The 23,145-nt window shown below is 40.5% G+C and overlaps 1 protein-coding gene across 1 annotated transcript in view; it reads left to right on the forward strand.

The window, feature by feature from the left end:
• Positions 1–23,145, forward strand: part of SH3KBP1 (SH3 domain containing kinase binding protein 1) — a 233,214-nt gene that overhangs the window by 62,666 nt on the left and 147,403 nt on the right. The window contains exon 3 of the mRNA XM_084262660.1: positions 18,117–18,240. Within this exon, the coding sequence (XP_084118786.1) occupies positions 18,117–18,240 (124 nt within the window). The remainder of the gene's footprint in view (positions 1–18,116; positions 18,241–23,145) is intronic.

A 23,145-nucleotide genomic window follows, 5' to 3' on the forward strand; every position in this document is an offset into this window, starting at 1 on the left:
GTGGTTTGAAATTGTTTATTTAGGAGCTTCTTATAGCTGGTAGAATTGCAGGCCTTAGCAGATTGACTAGCAGTCACCAAATATGTTTGATCATACCAGTTGCTTTCCTCCAGCTTTATAGAGGAAGGCCCTTCCCAAACACTTCAGCTGTTCGATGGGTGCATGTGACTCTTGTCACTGTTCATACCCTTTAGTATACCAGAAACAACGAAGTCCAAAGCAAGCACACTCTTACCTCGTGCTCTGTAGTCTGTGCCAACTACATTTAGTGATAGTTTATAGATGGTAGATAATGAAATAAGTGTTGAAAATGCCTAGGTCTGAAAATACCTGTAACTACTTGGAAATACAATGACATAGCCAGTGACAGTGCAAAAGTTATGAAAGACACATGAAAGTGGCCAGCAGCAAAATGTAGGATCAACCAATTCTCTTTAAAGGAAGGAAGGCTAAATTGATGCTGTTAGAGGGACCTGTGAGTTTCATCTCCTTAAATGATACTGGCTACAGCATGCCTAGGTTTGTTTTCATCACTAGCAGGTGCATACAGGCCACCACCCCTAAAGATCTACTGAGATACCATCTGCCTTTCACATCTTTACAAATCCCCCCACTTATATGGTAATGAATGTCACCTCTGCACTGAGCACTCATATGTTGGATGGTAGGTGGAGTGCAGACACATCCAGACTCTACTGTATGTAGCACCAGCATTCAGCTGCCTGTCTGTCTCCCCAGCTCTGTGTGGGGTTTTCTTTCAGCTGTGCACTTCAAGCTGCTTGCCAGGCCCTTGGATCTCATGGCCGGTGCTTGTTTGCTCTGCATTCACATTCCTCTTTCTCTAATTAAACATCCTTAAACAGGCCTTGTTTATTCCCAGTCTTATATTGGGGTTGAAAGGAGTCACTTCCTTCATGCTTTTCAGTGTAGTACCATGTGTATTTATCCCTGTTTCTTTTTCAGAGGGTTCTGTACCAAGTCCAGCACTCCCATTAATTCTGGGAAGTGTCTATTGCAGACCTTGCCGAGAGTGCTTAATGACTTTCCTAAAGCGGTCTGTTACTGGTCTGTGATTGTAAGTATACTCTTAACAAAGTAGAATGTGTGTATGTTGGGTTTGGTTTCTTTTAACTACTTCTATGCAGGTGTTTCCAGATAGCTTTTCTATTTTCTAATATTCCCTCATCTAGCCTGGATCACAGTGGGTGAGGAGCAAAGTTAGAAGTGCTTACAGGTTTCTGACCTCTCTTTTGGGGTTTTTTTTTTCTTTCTTCCCCCTGAGGAATGGGCTTTTAGATGCAGCTCATTAAGTACAAATTTCTTAAACCACAACATGCTCAATATCTTTTACTGGTTATGTTCTTTCAGAGCCCTAATCCACACATAAAAGAGATTTTTATTTCCTTTTCTTTTTTAGTTTCCCATATAAGAAGAATTACAACCATACAACTCAGAAGTAATGAGTGATATACTGAATAGGAATTTTTATTTTGACTGTTTCATGGCATGTGACAGCTATATCTTCAAATTGCAGTGATTCTGTGTTTTCATTAATCTTTATACGATGTGACTGGGTAATATTTGCTATCGCTTGTCAATAGCTAGCCGCTTTTTTCTCACTGATTGATTGTTGCTCAGAAGACTGAGTGTTACTGTTTTGTGTTGTTTCCAAGCAGCAGAGGAAGTTATTCTCACTTAAAATGCCCACAAAATTTACTGTGTGATGAGGCCTATTAAAATCTGTAGGACTACCCATGCGCAAAGTGTACTTCTTAACCTGGAGTAAACATGTCAAGAAAGGCTTCCAGTGAAAAAGAATCACATGGTTTCTGTTCTGATGTGTCAAAGTTAATGTTTTAAGTGTAAAAAAAAAAAAAAAAAAACCCAAAAAAAAGAACCAGACCACCTTACTCCTGAACTTGAAGCTGTTTGTAGTAAAGGAGTTTAAATACATCTGGGATGCTGTAATTTCTAGAACCTGTCAGAATAGCTGGGAAAAGGCATGTTGAGTTTTGCCTTTTAAGTAGGAAATAACAGTTCAGGAACAGGGTGGATAGAGAATCCTCTTGTGAATTGCCTAGAAGAAAACTACTTGGCTTTGCTGGAACTTCTTGAGTTCAATCTTTGTCACAAATGGAAGGACACTTGCTTCTGCTAAATGATATTTCTTCCCCACACCCACCCCCCCCTTGCCACCCCCCAACTGCCATATTTGTATTTATAGTAATTATCCAGCGATTTTTCTTATGGCAGAATTTTTTCTGGTTTGTGTTTTGCATACAGCAGAGAGCTACTTTCAAGGTAAGCTGCTGTAGGGAAGCAAAAGCAAAGTCCTGGATGTCATTTCTTCTGTCTTTGGAGTTATGCAAGTTGAAAGTTAGTAGAATTTGAAGCAACAGTACTGCACATATATAATTGGAGACACAGAAGTTTCATAGTTAAGGCTATGCTGAAGTTTTCACTTGAAATGTAAATGAGCCCTCCTCAGCTCACAGCAGTAACACTCAGTGTGTTCCCTCAGCCTACAGCACACTCAGACCAGGAGTGTATTAACTGTTCTAAAATAGATTGCTGACCAACATATAAAAAAAAAAACAAACAAAAAGCCTGATTAAAACCAAGTGATAATCCTTGGATGAATAGGTAATCTTCCTTCCACATACATTACGTGCAACTTTTTCTTCCTGATTCTTTTTTTTAAATGTAAAAAAGGAAATTTATGTATTAAGTGTTTAAATTAAGAAGTACTTAAAGGTAATTTCTGTAGGAGTTTGTGGCTGCTGAAATCTTCATGTTTCTGCTTGCTGAGTCAGTCTGCATCAACATTCAGTGATGCTCAACAAGATGAGCAGATTCAGAGGATTCAGTCCTGGAATTCCAATATATCATAGAATCATTTTAATTGGAAAAGGCATGTAAGATCATCAAGTTCAACTTTTTAACCCAGCACTGCCATATGCACCACTAAACCATGTCTCTAAGCACAAGTTTTAAATAATTCCAGGGATGGCAACTCAACCACTTCCCTGGGCAGTCTATCCCAGTGCTTGACAACCCTTTTTGTGAAGAATTTTTTCCTAATCTCCAGTCTAAAATTCCCCTGGTGCAACTTGAGACTGTTTCATCCTATCACTTCTTTCTTGGGAGAAGAGGCCAACACCCACATGGCTACAACCTCCTCTCAGGCAGTTGCAGAGAGCGGTAAGGTCTCCCCTCAGCCTCATTTGCTTCAGACTAAACAACCCTGGTTCCCTCAGCAGTTCCTCATAGCACCTGTCCTCTGGACCCTTCACCAGCTTCATTGCCCTTCTTTGGACATGCTCCAGCACCTCAGTGTCCTTTTTTGTAGAGAGAGGCCCAAAACTGAACACCGCACTTGAGTTGTGGTCTTCCCAGTGCTGAGTACAGGGGCACAGCCACTTCCCTAGTCCTGCTGGCCACACTACTCTGATACAAGCCAGGATGCTGTTGGCCTCTTGGGCCACCTGGGCACACTGCTGGCTCATATTCAGCCAGCTGTTGATCAACATCCCTAGGTCTTTCTCCTCCAGATGGCTCTCAAGCCACTTGTCTCCAAGCCTGTAGCTTTGCATGGGGTTATTGTGACCCAAGGGCAGAACCCAGTACTTGGCCTTGTTGAACCTCACACAGTTGGCCTCAGCATACTGATCCAGTCTGTCTAGACCCCTCTGTAGAGATTTTCTATCTTTTTAGCACATTAACACTCCCACCCAACTTGGTGGTGTCTGCAAACTTACCGAGGGTGCACTTGATGCCCTCAACCAGATATTATAGTTCCCTCATAAAGGCATCAAACAGAACTGGCTCCAGTACTAGGCTCTGGGAAACATCGCTTGTAACTGACCGCCAACTTGGTTTAAATCAGCTCAACTGTTTGGGTTTGACCATCTAACCAGTGAAGAGTAAGTCCATCCAAGCCACGAGCAGCCAGTTTCTCTAGAAGAATGCTGAGAGAAACGCTGTCTACTTGGATTTTACTAGAGACTTTGACAACATCCACAGCCTTTCCCTTATTGACTCAGAAGGTCACCTTGTCATAGAAGGTGATCAAGTTTGTTGAGCAGGGCCTGCCTTTCGTAAATCCATATGGGCTGACAGGGCCTGATCCCCTGGTTGTCCTGTACGTGCAAATTCTCAAGATAATCTGCTCAATAACCTTCCCTGGCACCAAGGTCAGACTGACAGGCCTGTTTTCCAGATCCTTCTTACTGCCCTTGTGCATTGGTGTATCTTTAACGTATGGCCAGACCACAACATTTCTTCATCCTTGATGATTCCTGTGCACCTGCTGTCTACTTGCTTTCTTTTAACTCTCATCTACAAACTTTCCCATCAGCAGAACTATATAATTGGTAATTTTCTTTCATCTCTCTCTTATTTATAAAGCTCGAGTTTTAATAGCAGTGAGCCTCATGCATACTGGAACCATGTGTCACATTGGGAAATGCCATAAAATGGATGTGTCTGCTTGGAAGGAGGCTTATCCAAACAACGATCGTACTTTCTCATGCAACTTCTCTTATCTGTAAACAGGAATCCTGCTGAGTGTGCTAGGCAGATACACATCAGTTTTTCTCACATGGACTTGACCATAATATGGCCTCTTTTTTTTTTCTTTTTAATTTTAATACAAGCTAATGAGTCCGTGTGGCTCTGGTATCTGTGAAAGTTTGTTTAAAGTTTCACGCTGGCTGGATAAACACTAGGTTGAGAAACTGCAAAGGTAGTTTCAGTATGATGCATTACTTCAAAGGTAACATGCCAATCTCTTTTGCAAACATTGAGTAAATATGGGATGGAGTAATTTGAGGTGAGGATCGTGGTCACCAGATCTTTTCCCATCTGAGATGCTAGGCTGCACCTCTCCTACAAAAACCTCTGGCATATCAACCTCTCTCAGACAATTGCAGCACTCAACGCATCTTTTTTTAGTCTTGAGAAATGTTCTTTGCTATTTGAGCACAGTTACTTCTACTGTTTGCATTCTTTGTGGGATTTTTTCTCTCACAGATAAGGCCAAAATCTGAAAGATTGTTCTGCTTGAAGAGATTGACCCATCCATCTCATCTTGCCTGCTTGTTCTTTTTTCACAGCTGTAAAAGAGCAGACAGAACATATGAAGGGCCTAGTAGTTCTACCATGAAAAGCTTTGTTTGGAGGCCTCCACACTAATACGAGAAAGTAGTCTGAAGTGTAGAGGAAAGTTACTGGGTTTTTCCATGTCAGGGAATTTTTAAGACCTGTTGTTTAAGGTCCCAGCTCTTAAGGCTTTATGAATACGGCTATCTTTTCTAAATATCAAGTTTTAGGATTAAGTCTAATACCTCCAAAGAAACGTGTGACCTAATTTTTTTAAAGGGATTTCCATGATTCTGGGCCATCTTTTAATGGGGATTATTAAAATTCTTGCTCTGAATCTTTTCAGTTTCGTCTCTTTGCGCTGCCCCCTCTCCCCCCATGCCAAACAAACAAAGATCTCTTCAATCTTTGGAGACTGGAAAGGAAGATTCCAGTCTTTGGATACTGGAAAGAGAACCACTGCTGGAGATGAGTGTATCAGGAACATGCTGGAACTCAGAAGGCTGTACCAGACAAAAAGAAATCCACAAAGTGTACAACCTCATTCCAGACTCACGTGAATTAACCCATACCTGCTGTAACATTTGCAGGAAGCAAGGTCAGGTTAAGAAGGAACATAATTAAATAGCAATTTTTGTTTGACAGCTGCAAGCGCTGTAAGACTCGAGGAACATTGATCTCAGAAGTGCTGAGGAACTGCCTCTGCCATAAGTTCCCTCTTGAAATTGTTGGTGCTTAGCATCAGGAAAAACTGGAATCATAATACATTTTCTTGTGAAGCTGTGGCAGGTGGATGCCAGCAATATTTATGAAGAGACCTCTAGCCCTAAACTGTCAGACTGCAGAAGGAAGAGTGTTAAATTCTAATCTCTGATTTACAAGTCTGGCAGCGCATACTATTCACGTGTTGTGTGATTTGAATAATGATGTGTCTACTCCTGATCTCATTAACCCTGATTTAATCCAGGATCTTATTTCATTAATGCCTGCTAGCTTTCATACAACTGGTTACGCAAACAAACAAAACCCTAAAAATCCTGTAACACTGTAACTATCTTTACAGATAAATATTTTCATGAGCCCTTTTTTCCTCTTAAAAAAAAAAAAGCCTCTGCTTGTCTGAGGAGACTCTTAAAATACTGATGTATCTTCAAGAATCTCAATTTTCATTTTACATGTGGTGGAATTATGCAACGCTGGCCGTGTGTGTGTAGGTGCATGGACTTTTCACATAACCTTTATAGCTGTATGCTCCAGAGGGTTGAGTAATTGGGTTGATTTAATAGAGCAGCTTGTATTTGCAGACAGGTCTATCAAAGAACAACAGCAATCTATGCAATTTGCCCAAACCTTGTTTATGGAGCATTCTTCATTCTGTAATGTAGAATTATGTGGTTAAAGACTTCTACAGGAATTCGTATAATTTTTCTTGACTTGTTAATTGGGAAGAAAAATAAATGGTTGTTTGGACTGTCACCAGGGTTGGGGATTTTAAAGTGTGATTGAATTGAAAATTTTTAAATGCTTTGCAGTTGCATTTTTTTATTTTGTACGGTTTGGGTATCACGGTCACTTCTGTTCAGGTTTTTTGTTTTGTTTCTTTTTCACTGTACAACTTAAAATTTATAGAAGACAAATCCTTTTATTAAAAAAAAATCTTCCCCATTCTTTTAAACAGAAAATGCAAGATGCTGAACAAGTCAGTTAATGTTCTCATTAGAAAATCCTGCAGCTAAGGATCATCTGGTTTGTGATAGGATTCTGCATGAAGGATTTCTGCTGCTTAGTCTCTCTGAACCTGTCTGTGTCATAGAGATAATCTGGTTATCTCTTAACACATTACAATTTGTGATAGTGTCTTTCCGTGCTTGTTTTTGGAGAACATATATTATCTCTTTTTCTGTGTAGGTCATCTATTTCAAACTGTACAATTGTGAGAAGTAACAAAGATACAACCCTGGAAACTCGTGTATTCAAGTAGTTTCTTGTGTGTCTTATCAACTTTGCTTTATGTAGTAACACATGCAGGGCTTTTTTATGCTGACAACAGAACTATTTCTACCAGACAAAATATCCATTTATCATCCTCTAAAACTGTAGTCTGTTACAGCAGACCATTTTAATATGGCCAGCTGCCTGGGGAGGGGACACTATTAACATGCTAAATTCTGGTGTATCGCACTCTGCTTGAAGAAATGAGGAATGACATTGCACTGTCAAGCAAAATAATGCTTCTAATACTTAGATGAAGATGGAACCTGTGTGAAAGGAGCTTATTTCCCCTAAAAAGTGAAATTGCTTGAATGATTTCATTCTGATGGAGCTGGACTGAGGGAAAGCTGGCAGAGAAGCACCTTTTGTGCCTCCCAGCAGCCCCTCACCACAGTATTCCCAGATCCATAGAGCCTGGTTTCTAAGCTCCTGTACAGGGTGAGGGGAGGGGTGTGTGTGTACAGGTATCGAGACCACTGGGCAGCTGAAGCACGTACAGACTGTGCTGGGCTGCTGCCAAGCTCAGGTGAAAGGCCGGAGATACAGCTGGTGGAAGCCTGGCTGGCCATAACGAAAGAAGTAGAGGGAGCCAGTTAAAGAGGCTGGTTGCTGAGCATCTTCCCTGTGGTGATCCTTGCAGCATCTCATGCCCTGAACCCCACTTCTGGCACACACTGCTAAATACGGAAAGCAGAAGTTCTCAGCCTCACGTTGAAATCAGGGACTGTGTACTGCAGGGTTCACTGGTGGGTGCTGACAGACAACTTAATGGGAACACGAAATAAGGAGGTCACTTCCAGTTCACCTGCAGGTTCTGAAACTTGCTGTAGCTGTGCAATTTTGTCTGTGTCTTGTGACTCTGTAAGGTTGCAGAAATTCAAAATCCATATCAGCTCTGCATCTAGTCCACTTTAATTCTTAGTCTTTGGGTTACTGTCTTCCTAATGCCTCATACGTGGGTGGTGGGACTATGTGCCCCTGTTCTGGTGACAGGTTCTGTTTTTCACACTTCTTCAATGAATCTGTAGCAAGCATCTGCTTTTGTACTTCTCACCAACCAGGGAAACCTGCACATAAAGATTGGCACATAAAGAACTCACTTGCTGTCTTTCAAAAACTTCCTTAAAGGTGTCTTCACAGCGCTTACCAAATGCTGGTAAGTGCTTATGCACCCGGCCCTTGCAGATCACTTGTGCGGCTTCATGCTTCTTGCCATCTGTTTCGGTTAATCAGTTCTACTTTTTCTTACACCAAGATTGTAATATCTCTGAGAGAGGTACTGTCATTTTTTTCTGTCACTGCGGTGTGGGATCCATAGCTGCTGTTAAAGTACCTGCTAGAGAGGAGACTGGGAGCAAAGAAGCAAGCCTGGACCAATCTCCCTTCCTCGGAATGCCAGTGTTGGGGTCAGGATGAATCAAATAGCTTGGAATGGCATCCCACACCTGGCATAGCATCTTTTTCCTCTTTGCCTTTTTTTATTGCTGTAATTATCATTTTCAGCCTTGGTCTGTTAAGTACATTAAGATGTAATGAAGTTTTTGTCTTGGTGGTAGCAAAGCTAATCACTTGTGTAGCTAAGCACGTCCCCAAACCCAAACTGTAGTGAGGAGTGTATTTTTTTTGCCTCCTGGTTCTCTCTGAGACAATTAATGTTGTATGTTTGGTATGCATTCTTTAAAATATGCTCTTTGCTTTTCTTCCTGTTGTGTTCCTTGCTATTTCTCATAGCTGCTTTTTTTCTTTCCACCATATTTTACTCTTTTCTGGTAATTAAAAAAAAGCAAAACCCTACGTGATGTAAGTGAATAAGAGCTAACTCTTTTGAGCTGAAGAAAGAAGTCTAAGGCTAAGGGCATGGAACAAGGAGATTTTCTTGACCTGAATGGATGCAGGAAAACACGCTCTTTTCCACATAAAACCAGAGCTGAAATATTGCATAAGACTTAGAAATTTGAGAATTGTTTTATAATAAAATTAACATATGCACTTAGCTTTCTAAAAGCTCAAGGCTTTCTTCATGAGAAAGAGCACATATCCTATCCAGAAGACCTTTTATTATCAGAAGGATGTACCAGAAAGAAAAAGAATGTGAAGATCCTTTAAAAGAGGAGTTTCAGCTTGTTGTAGCATTCTTGGTGTTGGTGTGAAGGAGAGTAACAGAGTAATTCAGGTGTGGCAGCGTGTGCCCTCCTTAGAGTTATGCTAGGGTGGGCACCATAGCACGGGCATCTCAGGCTGGGATAAAGAAGGAATGTTCGGACACAGATACCACAGAGAAGTTGCCAGGAGTTTAGGCAGGAGCTGGTTGCATGGTGCCAGAAGTGGCACTGTATTCTTGGGATAGAATAGGAGTTAATTTCCTTTTATAACAACTGTTGCTTTGTCACTTTAGAGTAATTTTGTTTGTTGCCAATTGCACTAAATCTGAACTGATTTTTTACATAGATGTTTTCATGCAGCCCCATATATCGTCCCAAGAGTTTGAGGTATTTCCTCTTTATTAAGTAAAGAGAATTGATAATAAAATGAACATTTAAATGCTTCCAAAACAACACGTGACAGTTGGGCTGCTGAAGTCTTTATTTATGGCTAGGTAAAGAATTTATGGCTGTGCTGGCTAGCTTGTAGATGTGTACAACAAATACCTGAGCAGTGTCCTTGCAGGAAGCTTTGCAGTGTTCATAAGGCCTTGCATTTAAGAAGCAAGGGTGGCACTGTGTGCTTACCTGAGCAGCCAGGAATGTGGTTCTTCTGACTGTATGTGGATGGTATGCAAGTGCTTATTTGTGCTGGGAAAGATCAAAACAGAGGATTGCATCTTTTTTGTGTAACAAGGGAGGAAAAAAAAGGAGGTAAGGTACATCATGCATCAGAGCTTTCATCCTTAAGATGCTTCATCCTGCATACTGCTGGAATAGATACACTGCTCAGAATGTAAAGCTTGGTGAACAAATAAGGCTTTTCTCTACGAAGCTGTAAATCAGATAGAAGTCACGTGAACCACAGAAATAGACTTGATTTGAAGGGTAGGTATATAAACCAAAGAAGTCTTTGAGAGAGGCTTAGGAGGCTGTGGTTTTGAAATAGTCCCAGAACTAGGCAGTACTAGCAAACCTTTTTTTTTTTTTTTTTTTAACACCCCCCCCCCCCCCCTCCCCTAGATTATGTCACATGCCTGACAGGCAGTTGGGAACGTGTTTCCTATAAACTTGGGAAAAGCTGACGGTGAAAGAGGAGAGCGGATGTGGAATCCTGCTGTGGTAAAAGGATCAGAACTTTTGTCATGAGCTGGGATGCTGTGTGCAATAGCATTACAGAGTCTGTGCAGCTGTTAAAAGCTGGGGGTCACTGCTGGGGAAGCGCTCTTCCCAAGCTGTCCTTCCTGCTCTACTTGCTGTTGGCGCTACTGATAGTGTCTCCTGTCATGATCACCTAATGAAGCGATCCCAGTCTTGATTGCGGTGCTCAAAGGTCCCATGTTCTGCCTCTGTGTCTTGAAGCTGGTTAATTGTCCTAGAAAGGAGAAGCTGAAGACTAGTGAATCTCAAGTGATGCAGAAGGCAGGAAAATAAAAGCCAGGTGGTTTCTTTATTGTCTCTGAAATGTTGTCTTTTTGCTTTTTATGGAGTTTAAGGCTACTGTTACGAGGGCATATTGGATTTCAGTGCTGCCACCATCTTTCTGGTTGAAAATAATTTTCAGACTGATGCTAGTTCAGTTACTGGGTAGGTTTGTTCCAGCGTCCCTGCTGTGTATGTCCTTTATTTCATAGTAAAACTACAAGAGTCCTGACAATATTACAGTTGCCTTTATATCTAAGCACATTTATAATTTTCAGTAGCTCTTAACTAGTTTTAGTGAAAATGTCACAGGAAATTACTCAGTAGGACTAAATATTGCATTGATGTACTCTGAAGCAGTTATGTTTTGAGGTTTTGATATAAATGGTTAATTGAATTCATACACTGTTTGAAGTTGGAAACATCGTTTGCAGGAAATCATGGTGGCAGTTGTCTCTTGAAATGTGAAGTATCATTTTGAGAAAAGAGGTTAAAAGCAAAGCATTCTATATCTCAGAGGGGTCAAAGTGCTCCTAACATTTCCATTGTCATCTTTTGATAATTCAGATGTGTTGCGTGGTTTCCCCCAGGCTGCATATGAGTCTGTGTTCTTATTCCTGCTCCCGTATTTGACTTCAAGCAATGCACAGGCTGTGGATTTTTGAAGTGTGAAAGCTTCATTATTTCTCAGCTTTTAACTCTTTCAGCATACGTTTTGTTTTCAGAAAGGGTTGCTTTTTGAAACCTTTTCTTTCCAGTATGCAAGAACTGGTTTTGCTTTTGCACGTGGAAGCCATAGATAAATCACCTTGTAGTCTGATAGTGATTTCTCTCAGAATTTTGCATGGCTCCCGTAACTATGAGGAATGAAATGTTGGCTGAGGTATTTCATACCTGCAGTGGCACAGAATAGTGTTTCATTGCATTTACAGTTGTAGAAAGGATTGCAGCAATTTCCTCAGATGTTTTCAGTTGAGTTTCCTGTGAAGGTCAGAACTGCTGGAGTAAAAAAAATCTTGAAACTTTGGCATAGTGTAAATGGCAGAAGTTCTTGTACTTCCCTTCTGACTTGGTAACAGATACAAACTGTAACTTTTGCGGCTGACCTAATTCAAGCATAAGCTGTAAATTGAAGGAAGCTTTTTGATAGATGAGGGGAAACTTCAGCATGTTGAAACACAGATAGACCTTTTCCTTGAAAGGTAATGAATGATGAAATTTTGAAAACAAAGCTAGGTCTCGCAAACAACAGTGGGAAAATGGCAGGTGAGGTAAAGACTTCCCTCTTTGAAAACCATTAACCACTCTTTGTCTTTCTCCAGCTTGATAAGGTGTTTCTCATGTCAATGAGTAACAGGGTTTTACTTTCAAAAAGGTGAAAGATGCTTAATTTCTAGATTTTATAGGTTGAAATAGCCTTTTAGTAGGGTACAGGTACACTTGAATATAATGTATTTTGCTACCTGATGGAATTTCATCATGCTATGTAATTTGCTGTTAGTTAATATTTTGTCAAGGACTGAGCTTACAGAAAATGTCTTAAAATTTTTCTCTGGCTTCTATTGATGTAGAATTGTATTAGAGAACATCCAAATAAAAACTGCAGAAGTACTGTCTTGGATTTTGTGTTTCTTTGGAGAAACCATATTTAAAAGTTTGCTAGAAAAATACCCCCACTTTTCATTGTGATTTAGCTGTTGGCATCTATGCAGTATGCTTGAAAACTAGTTTAATTTTTTCTTTTTTTTAGATATTAAAAGGGTGTACAAAGTGTAAGGGCCTTCAGAGTACTCTCAAATACGTTTACATTTCCATGATAGCTTTGAATATTTCATCAAATCAGACTTAAAGCTTACTTTTAAAGTTCACAGTGATATTTTTTTTCAGAATGTCTCAGATTAAGGATGCTTCTTCCCAGTAAGATACGCTTATCGTAGTGGAATCACTCTGAAACCCACATACCCAGGAGATAGAAGCTCACTTAAAATTTGCGGCATCAGGAAGGCCTGTTTTAGATTTAGTGGTTGAAATGTGAGGTCATTTACTTAAGGGCTGGGTTCCGGAGGCATGTCGCTTGAAAATGAACTGCTGAGAACCTGCAATTACCTTTCTGTGGGCTAGGAAAAAAGGCAGCAATTTGACCCATGAAATTTATACCAGGCGCTGCCCCAAAAATTGATTACTAATTATTAATTAATTAATGATACTGAAGAGGAGGTGTAGAGATGTTTTTGAAGCTGTTAGCACTGTGAAAACCTACCTCCTTGCTGGTAGGCCTAGTGTGTTGGACAGCTGATCATTCTGCAGAAACATCTCAGTATTGGAGGAGTGCACAAGATGCTTGTGGTGGGGTGAAAAGCCAAGCTTTGCACTCAGGATCCCTTTGAGCCCCTTCTCCTGAGGGGGGACTCTCCATGGACACATTTGTCATGCGAACTTGGCACTGGAAAGAAATGGCTCTCTATGTTATGGAGTCTGGTCTGACCAGTGCCACCACAGGGATTCCCAGTAAGGGTGCTCACACCATGTCTTTTTGAGAAGACTTGGCACACCGCAGATGTCCCACAGAACCTGTCTGGTCTCCCTTGTCCTACTTAAGGACAGATTGGCCCACAGTGAGTGGTTATATCTAATCAGAGTGTGAGTATAGTTGCTGTAGCTGAAATATCACCTGAAAACAGTGTAAGAATCCCAGTCAGGAGGTACACTGAAGGCCTTGTTGGGCAGACAGGTCACTCTAGGTTGACTTTTGTCCAGTATTTTAGAGCAGTAAAGTAGTCTCTTACCTTTCTTGTTTCTCCTCTCTTTTCTCCCTCAAGGAACATCAGTCCCTGTGCTCACAACTGGATTATTAGTTTCTGTTCATCTTCCATTAGCATTTAAATTCAGCTGTTCTTGAACTACGCGTGGCAGACCGGGGACTTCCGAACTCCCACCTAACTGAAAGTTCGCTTTCTTCTGCTTTGCGTACATGGAATTTCTTCTTGAAAACAAATAATAGATAGAAACTTCAACTTGAAAGCAGAACAACAAACGGATATTGTTACACTGGGTAAAGTTCCCAAAAGCCCACCACGTGTGGGTTTGGAAGGTCATTTGCCTATTCTTTCCTCACATAGCAGGCTTCTGCACCATGCAAATCTAGAATGAGTGTGCTATGTAGAGAAATTTCTATAACCATTGCTGATGGAACACAAAGCTTTTAGGCTCATTTTAGTTGCATCATTTACCAAACATGCAAGATAGTTGTGTTCAGCGTGTTCTTTGCAGTGAAATAAAGTGAGATGGCTTGGTATACCTATGTGGCCAGAGTTGTGTTTGTTTTCACTACGTTTTTCAAGCAGAAAGGCAGTTTTCAGTAGGCCATTTACTGTATTTTAGTGTAGTAACACTTTTTTTTTTACAGCAGGTAAAAGTGGGGATAAAAGACTCTGTCAATATTTCTGAATTTAACAGCTGTAGGGTCCCTTTCTTTGTCCTGAGATTAATAGGTACAGCTCAACTCGCCTGGAAAAAACCTCCATCCTCTGCAGGCTTGTCTCTTCCACGTCGCCTGTTGTGAACAGCCTGGGTTGCTGAGTTAGTTATTTGCCAACATGCACCCAGGTACCGCGTGGGAGAAGGGTAGGCCTAGCGACCAGGAAGCGTGGTAGCAGTGAAACAGTCATGGACAGGGCCTGTGTCCTGGCTCAGCTTGGGCCACTGCTGAAGGAATGTCCTGAAATCCTAAGGTCCACAAGCGTGGGCAGTATTGAAAAAAAGACAGAGGTTGTAATGTTTGCTACAGACTGCAGTGGTGAGGTTGCTTAAGGTTTAGGGCTTTGCTTTGGTTTTGGTTGTCTGTTTTTAAGTCTTGTGCTGTAGACTAAGATCAGAAAGTGAAAAGGTGCGCAAGTGGTTTAAAGCTGGTAATAACTTCTCCACTGCAGAATATGTGCTGAGCTGCTTAGATACAGGCTTGCCATAGGGTGTTGCTAAGTATGAGTATGTTTATGATAAGATTTTAGCTTAGGAGGGCTGACTTGGCTTTTGCTCGATTTGTGTCACTATTTAGAGAATTCTCCACTTTTCCTTTTAATTCCCTCCTGGATTTGTAATTTCATGCTGCTGGGGTCGATCACATGTCATGGTATTGTGGGCAGTAGCTCTGAAAAATTATGATCTTTCTCATGAGCATCAAAGGAAACAGTGATGAAAAGTAGCCCAAACCAGTAATGAAAATGTAGGAAAAACTCAATACTTAGACCGTTTTGGTGGCTGCAAGGTGCTGTACTTTCTATATGAATTTCATCTTAGTGGAGACTCGGCATGTGTGTGTCTCTTTCTTTTCCATGAACAGTGGATGAGAAGGGAAATGTAAGACTTCCCATCCTACAAAGAAATGCCAGTGCTTGGGAATTGGCTATTTGTATTTCTGTTGTTTTTTTTCAGGCGCTAAACAAGGTGTCCTTAAAAAGCTGTCAGCAGCAGCAAAGGTACCATAGTGATTTACATGCAGACTTTTGAGGGTGTAGCACTGCTTTCTGTTATAGCTCATGATTTTCTCTGTCACTTTTGAATTGCAGATAGGATTTTAAAAATACAGAACTTTTAACTATTTTTTCAAAACATGTGACTTGAGAATGTAATTACATTCTGACATAAGGAACGGAAAATAACATGCTACTGATACACAGGAAGCAAGTTCTGGCAAGATGGGGTCTTCTGTAGGTTGTTGTGTTGTGGTCCTGTTCACGTGAGAGTGCTGTTTGACTCACAAATTCTGTTTGAACTGTAGATAATTTTTTAATATGCTGTGAGTTTGTCCCATGGCTGCAAAATAAATTTAAAGCTTCAGAATAACAAGCTTTGAGTGGACTTATTTATTATATATTTTAATTTTCAAAGCTACGATAAGAAGGTCATGGAATAATGTATATATTAGTCTAATCCTTTCTTTCTTAGAAAGTGATAAAGCATTTTTTTCTAAATGCATTCAGTGTTCTTGAATTATCCTGTTGTTCACTTTTATACAAGAACTGTGTGCAGGTTTTCTTCTTCTAACATCAGCAGTATCTATTGCACAGATGTGTTCACCTTTCATCCACATATTCATGTTTGTTATTTCAGTTACGATGGTTACTGAGATGTTTTAGGTGCTATTTTACCTGTGTGATGGCACTAGATAAAAGATTCATTGCACCCTCAATGGGCAGCAGTTTATAAAACTCTGGTAATGCAATAGTTTGTATCTCTGCCAATAGAAAACTGATACACAATAAATGCCTTGTGAGTATGCAGAAGACTATATTAATGTTGTCTAGCTAATAGTTCAGCTTTGAAACACCAATTGGACTGAGGGCATAAGAGGTTTAAAGTAATTATGAAATTCAGGGTTAAAGTGCATCTTATAGAAAGTGACTTGGAAATTCTTGTTTTGGTTGATACACTTCTCAGATAACAACTTGAGAAGCTTCAAATAGAAATGTACTGTCTATGGTGTAGTGCTCATGACTGATATGCTGGAAACCTAAATAAGATCTAGAGTATTTCCTGTGTATGGTACAGTGCTGTGGGATTGTGGAGGTTTCTATTGTACAGAGCAGAAGATGGTAGTGAATGTACGAGAGTTGAAAGGGAGGAAGAGAGACAGAGGTTTTTTAGTAGGGGAAGAGTTTGTCCTACAAGCACCAGTCCCCAATGCTTGCTCAGTGTAGAAGTTCTCAGCAAATTTGAAAATGACCCCAAATCGGTGGGTGAGCAGTTGGCATGCTTCAAAGCAGGGCTGCTCTTCAAAAGGACCCAGACAGGAACCTTATGAAACCTATCAAGGTCAAATGCCAGTTTCTGTCCCTGAGAGGGGGAATTGCTGGCATACATACAGGTTGGGGCCTGATGGCTTTGGGAGCAGCTCTCTTGGAAAGGACTTGTGGACCCTGGTGGACAGCAAGGTAAACATGAGCCAGTCATGTACCCTGGCATCAATACAACAAACAGTGTCTGAGCTGTATTAACAGCCTGGACATTGAGAGAAGTGATAATCCTCCTTTACCTGGCACTCATTAGTCTACATCCAGAGTACAGCGTCCTGTTCTGAGTCTACCAGGAAAAGAGAGACATTGATAAACTGGAGCAAGTTCAGTGGCTCTGGGAGCTGGAGTGAGTGCCCTGCTAGGAGGTGCCAAGGGAGGTGGGCTTTGTTCATCCTGGAGAAGAGGCAGCTTTGGGGGGGACCTTTAGGTATAGACAAGGAGGTTACTCAGAAGACGTGGTCAGGACTTTGGGGAGTACGGTAGAGAGTAGATGGGTCTTGAGTTTCAGGCTGGGTATAAGGAAAATTTCTGTTGCTGTAGTAGCAGTAAAGCGGTAGAGCAGGTTGCTTGTGAGGTTGTGCAGTTTCTGTCCTTGGAGGGTTTTAAGACTCAGCTGGGCAAAACCTGGAACAGCCTGGTCTGACCACAGAGGTGGCCCTGCTTTGAGATAGAGATTGGGGTAGAGACCTGCCAAGGTCCTCTCAGCCTGAGTGGCTCTGCGATTCTGACCTAGGGCAAAGCTTGGAGCCAAAACTTAACTATTTTTTCCTTATTTTTTTGGTACTAATAAATTGTTCAGCCTCTTTAGTTGCGTCAGTTCCCTGTCTATAAAGTGGAGGTAACACTACTTATCTTCCCTCTGTGGTATTTCAAGATAAGATATAGGAAAGGCTGTGATCTTTTGGATGCTTTGGCAAAGCAGATAGAGACAAGTAACCGTGTAGGCCTTTAAACTCTGCCTGAGAAGTTGATAGAGAAGCATTGCACATCTTCTCAAGCACTAACCGTGAAGTCTTGGGAAGCTGTTTTCTGTGGGTTTACTTTCATGAAGCTCCACCATATATATTTTTTTTTCTCTGAGTGCTGCTGAAGAAATTGATCACCTTAAAAGGTAGTCAGCTGCAAAATGTGTTAGTGTTAGCAACAGCTCTGACAGCAGGCTCTCTGTATGCTTCTGCCAATTGTGGTAACATTTGTCATATTTTCCTAGTTAATATTTTTCTTCCTTCTGTGATCATTGTTTCTGTGGGCTTTCTTGATGGTGGGAAGCAGACTTTAGCTGCCTTTACATCAGGAGTGCTGAACTTGGTTCTGCCCTGTGCATCAAATGTACAGCTAACTGATGGATAAACTCCGAAGTCTTTACCCCATCACCACCATTCAGCTTTGATGATCAGTAGTAAGAGCTTTGCAAAGCTGTCCTATAATTTTCACACATAAATAAAGACATGACTTCTTTTAGAAAGAAAAAAAATAGTATCAATTAGAAGAGTTACTGAAAATTGCTTTCATTTTGTGGCATTTAAACTTATAAAAGTGTCTTTGAGGTAGCATTAGAGTGTGTACGTAGAAGTTTTAAGAAACTGTAGGAACTGAAGATTTAGAATAACCTGTAATGTTTTTAACTGTTTGTTTTCTCCTCTTTCTCCACCCACTTTATCTTCTACAGGAAATAAAGAAGGACATGAAGAAAGAAAATGCTGCCAACAAACCACCAGAGAAGCCTATAAATGAAGTTTCCAATGGAAGCCCTTTACTGTTGTCTGAGACAATTATTAGAACCAACAAAAAAGGTATACTATTTGGAAGTTTAAATGCAGATTAAATTCAGACCCTTAAAAGAACAAAATGTGAACTTTCCTTGTTTCTAGAAATAAAGCTAGAATATGCTTAACTGTAAAAGCATAGGTGGGATGATAAAAAGAAAAAAAATCTTATTGTCCTCTTAATCTGGCATATGGATGCGTGTATTATGCCTAGTATTTCTACATTAATTTGCACAAACATTCCTTTCTTCTAAAAGAAATCCTTCCTGGATACATTTAATTAAGGAAAGCTGTATGAAGAGATTGTTAAAGCTTATTAAAGTAAGGAAATGACAGCTTGCATATATGGAGGTTTTTGCTTAGTGATGTCAGTCCACATTCACATATTCACGTTCTGTCTGGGAGAGAGACTGGTTACTGACAGAGAACTTGAAAAAAATAAGTTAAAAAAAGTGGAAAACATAAAGTTTAACACATTAGTTTCCTGGGAAGTGTCTATCACTGTCTTCTGTTTCAGACCGGAATGTGTACTCTTCATGTCTGGCTTGACTCCCAGTGCAGATTCCTATGTAGGGTTTTGAGTTGCTGAAATGAAAGCCTCCAGATCTTCTGTTTCTTTCCCTAGCTCCCAGTCCTGCTCTCAGAAATACCAGAACAAAACAAAAAATTGGCAATAGAAAAGCTGGCTTTTTCTTTAGGTTTTGTTTCTCCTCCTGTTCATTTGTGGGAGGACAATTGGCTATGTGCAAGAGATGTAGTTTTTCCTGGAGAATTCACTGGACAGTTTCTTGCTTGTTGTCTTACACAGAGTAATCTGCTGTCATTAATCATTGCGGTAATGCAATTTCCATTTTGGCATGTCTTCTATACAGTTAGGACATTGCATATGGAAATTTCCTCTTTATATTGTCAGCAAATATTCTGTTTGAGCTGGCAGTTTGACTAGGGGTCTTAAACCTAAGGTTTGCAACTGCAAGTGAGGAAGATTTATCAATTTCTTCAAAATGTATGACTTCCTTTAAAATGTAGGAGGGAGGAATTTTCACCTCTTTTGCAAGGAGTGATGTCCTCTGAAAGAAAAAATTTGGAAATAAATCTCAGAAAGCTTTGTCTTTTGAGTTTGCAGTGTCATCTCAAATCTGGAGACACATCCAACATTTCTGCTTTGGGTCATAGGTTTTTCAAGCAACAGCAGAATTAAATTACCACAAATTATTCTTTTTCGTGGCTGCTATACAGAACTGTATGAGTAGTTGGGAAATTATCTCGGGACCAAGTCTGTTCCATATTGCTTCAGCTGCTATTTGGAGAAGGCTAATAGCTGTGGCAGATGCAGAGATGCGGTTCAGTCACAAGGGGATAACACTCCAAATACGATACTTAGAACACAGGCTTTCTCCTCCTCTTCCTTCCCTCTGTCTCAGAAGCTTTAAAGGATTCAGGAGATAAAGAAGTTCTCTGTTTCTATCTGTAGCTGGAGAATATAAAGCTTCATGTTTATTGAAAGGAGAGAAGCAAAGCCTGACACGAAGATGTGTAGCTTGAGGAAGGGGTTAGGTTTGGAAATAGAAGATTTCATATTTATGATGTTATTACATTGGATTTCATTGGTGGGGATTGCAGTTCTCATGGCTACCTCTACCTAGGGAGGTAAGGGTTAGTAAAGTTTTCATTTTGGCTACTTCTCCACAGCTGTTTCCATTGCTGCAGGGCAGGCGGTGGCAGCGTGCCGTACTCTAGCAGTATAGCTAAAGATGTGTAGAGCTTAACAAGGCCAAGAGAGCTTCCCCTCTTTTTTTTCTGGGGTTGGTTGGAGCATGGTGCCAAAGTAGCCTTGTTGAAGTAAGGACAGCTAAGCAGGTAGTTACTGCTGTGTTCAGTAATAGTGAGCTTTCTAAGATCTATGTGGCAAATCTCCATCTGGAAAGTGTTGCAGTGTGTTACTGAAGAGAGCGCTCTAAATGCCACAGGGATTATTTTCTTCAAGTGTTCTTGTGCTGTAATCTTTGTTAAACCCTACCTCAGTCTGTTTACTGATCTTACAATGTGACCTGCCCTGAAAGAGGGTACTTTTTTCTTTTCTTTCTTTTTTTTCTCCCCTCATTGTTAGAAAGTGAGAGGAGAAGTGTGCATTGAAAGGTTTTAGACCCCATTCAACAGTGAAAATAGTAGGCAGCATTATTTATTTGCTTGGCCAATGTCATATTGCTGCTTGGAACTTTCAGCAGCAGATGCAGTGACGTGGGGGCGAAGCATTCTGTGCTGGTGCCTTGTGTTTCTATTACCAAGATGATGATAAGTGCTTTTCTACTGCTGTGGTGTTACATTGCATAGTTTCACTATTTACCTTAGTTGGCCTAATTTAAGTGGCATCACTTTAGCATTTACATTTTGAGCAGAAGATCTAAGCCTCTTGAGCCTCTGGCTTGTAAACAGTTTTTCCTTGAGGAATATTGATGAGTATCCAACAGTGGTATTCAAGGAAAATAGCTAATTTATTAGTAAGAAACATATGAGTAGATCTAAGTAGCTCAAAAGAAAAGAATGGATTTCTGAGCAAAAAGAGATTTAGGATCCAACTTGATATCTTTGCATGTTCATGCTAACTATTTCTAAGCACTGCATTGAAATTAGGGATTCTTACAAGTGTGTTGGTGTAAATTGAAATTCAGGGCTTACTTCATCAATTAATTAATGGACATTACTACTTTGAATTACAGATGTAATCTAGGAGCAATTTAAAGTTGGTGTAATGCCATTGGTAGTAGCCTGCTGGGTTAGTACTCCCATTACCTAGTGAGGGTGGCAACTGACTGTGGTATTATTAGTTATGTGGGTTGTCACCATCATTCAGGTTTTTCTTATAAGGCATGGGGGAAGATGGAAGGATTTGATTTTGGTCTGATTTTCACTGGGAGCAGTAAAACCAGAACGTTTCTCATCCTTCAGTGTTTCTTGCTGACCACAAATACTGCTGACCTAATGGAAACAAACAATAGAAATGCTGTGGTAGACATAATTTAGGAAACTCTGTTACACTTGGCCTTGATGTAATTGTGCGAGTTTCCTTTCTTTACAGGGTTGTTAGTATGATCTAAAAGGGCTACACCTAAGAAATAAAGGGTTTAGTTTCTCAGCCTGCCAGAGTTGCTGTGTAACTTTTGCTATATCACTTAAATTCTGGCGGCCAGATCACCAAAATCACTGTAATTTTCAATGTCGGGTATCTTCATATGTATCATTCTTTTTTCAGATAGGTAAAAGTTTATTTTCCCTTTTATGCAGTGGCATCTCCAGATTTATTTATAGCTGCCAGGTATTTCAAGTGTCTCTCCCTCAGGCTGCCTATTGGCAAAACCGTGTTTTCTACCTGCCTCCTAAAGATGTTGGGATCTGTTACAGCATGGTAAGGATGGTAATTAACATCTAGGAAACTGAGCATTTTAATGTAGCATTTCAGTGAGTTCATGCTTCACCTCTGAAAGGTTTAGTAAAGGACTGTTTGCTCAAGTGTAGAGATGGGGTTAGGGAAAGATGAAGTCCTTCTGCTTTCCCTCATGGTAGCCAGGGCTGCAGCAGCTCTGGGCTAGTTCTGATGGGTGCTTCAGGTGCTGCAATATTGGCTCCTGTGTAGGAAAAAAGGCTGTGATGCTGAATAGCCTGTCTGAAATTGTGTGGTTGGCTTGCCTATCATGTGCCAGAACCTGGGAGGGATCATTCGTTTGCTTTTTTCTACAGTTCATGTGCCAAGCAAAGCCATTCCTTGCCAGGTGTGGGTCATCTTGTATATCTTTTCATTGCTCAAGAATTGTTGGTTGGCACGTGGAACTATTTTGTAAAAAAATTATAAAATCCTCTTTTTTATTTAGAATTGGCATTGTTGCAACCTGGTAATAAAAGGTTGGGAAAGTGTTTTTATTCTTGAGAATGTTTTCAAATTATTTGAAAAAAGCAGATTTATTCCTGTTGTTACTATTTAGTAATGTATGCAAATTACAGTCAGGTCTTGGAATAAGAAAACACTGAAAGATATCTTTTTTTTTTTCTTCTTCTTTTCTTTTTTGAATGTTTTTCCCATGTGGTGAAATACCTTCTTTTTTAAGTTAGCTTCCAAAATCTAGAAGCAGATCTGAAATTGTGCAACTGTTCCAGATCTCTCATAAATTCATGGAAACTTGCATATAGTGAACTCAACTGTTAAATGACTGTGACTGATTTAAGGACAGTTTTGGTCTGATATTTGAATATCCTATTTTTAAGTATCCTGTTTACTGCGCTATTTTATGTATCTGGGAAGAGGAGCCTGCTGCATGGGGCAAATTCATAGAGTCATAGAACGGTCTGGGTTGGAAGGGACCCCAAGGATCATAGAGCTCCAACCCCCTTGCCACAGGCAGGGCTGTCAGCCTCCAGGCCTGGATCTACACAAGGCTGCCCAGGGCCCCATCCAACCTGGCCTTGAACACCTCCAGGGATGGGGCATCCACCACCACTCTGGGCAGCCTGTTCCAGCATCTCACCACTCTCTCTGTAAAAAACTTCCCCCTCATATCTAATCTAAACCTTCCCTCCTTTAGCTTCAATCCATTCCCCCCTTGTCCTGCCAGTGTCTACCCTTTTAAAAAGTTGATTCCCCTCCTGTTTGTATGCTCCCTTCAGAATTGCAAAACTAGGGTTGATAGGCCATGTTCTGTAAGTAAACTAGCAACAATTGTTATACAAGTAAACATATTTGAGGAAAAGATCTATTGCTTTGCCAGATGTATTTGTTTTATATAAACTGTAAATGCAGTCTGCGTTGAGGTTATTCAAGCCAGCAAATCTGGAACAGCTCATCATGTGTTACATGTTCTTAATCAGAGCCAAACCCTGAAAGCAAAGAAACGCTTTTTTTTCTAATTCTCTCAAGAATTACTTCTTTTACCTTCCACC

The sequence above is a fragment of the Gallinula chloropus genome (assembly GCF_964237585.1).
Source record: "Gallinula chloropus genome assembly, chromosome: 1".
NCBI lineage: Eukaryota > Metazoa > Chordata > Aves > Gruiformes > Rallidae > Gallinula > Gallinula chloropus.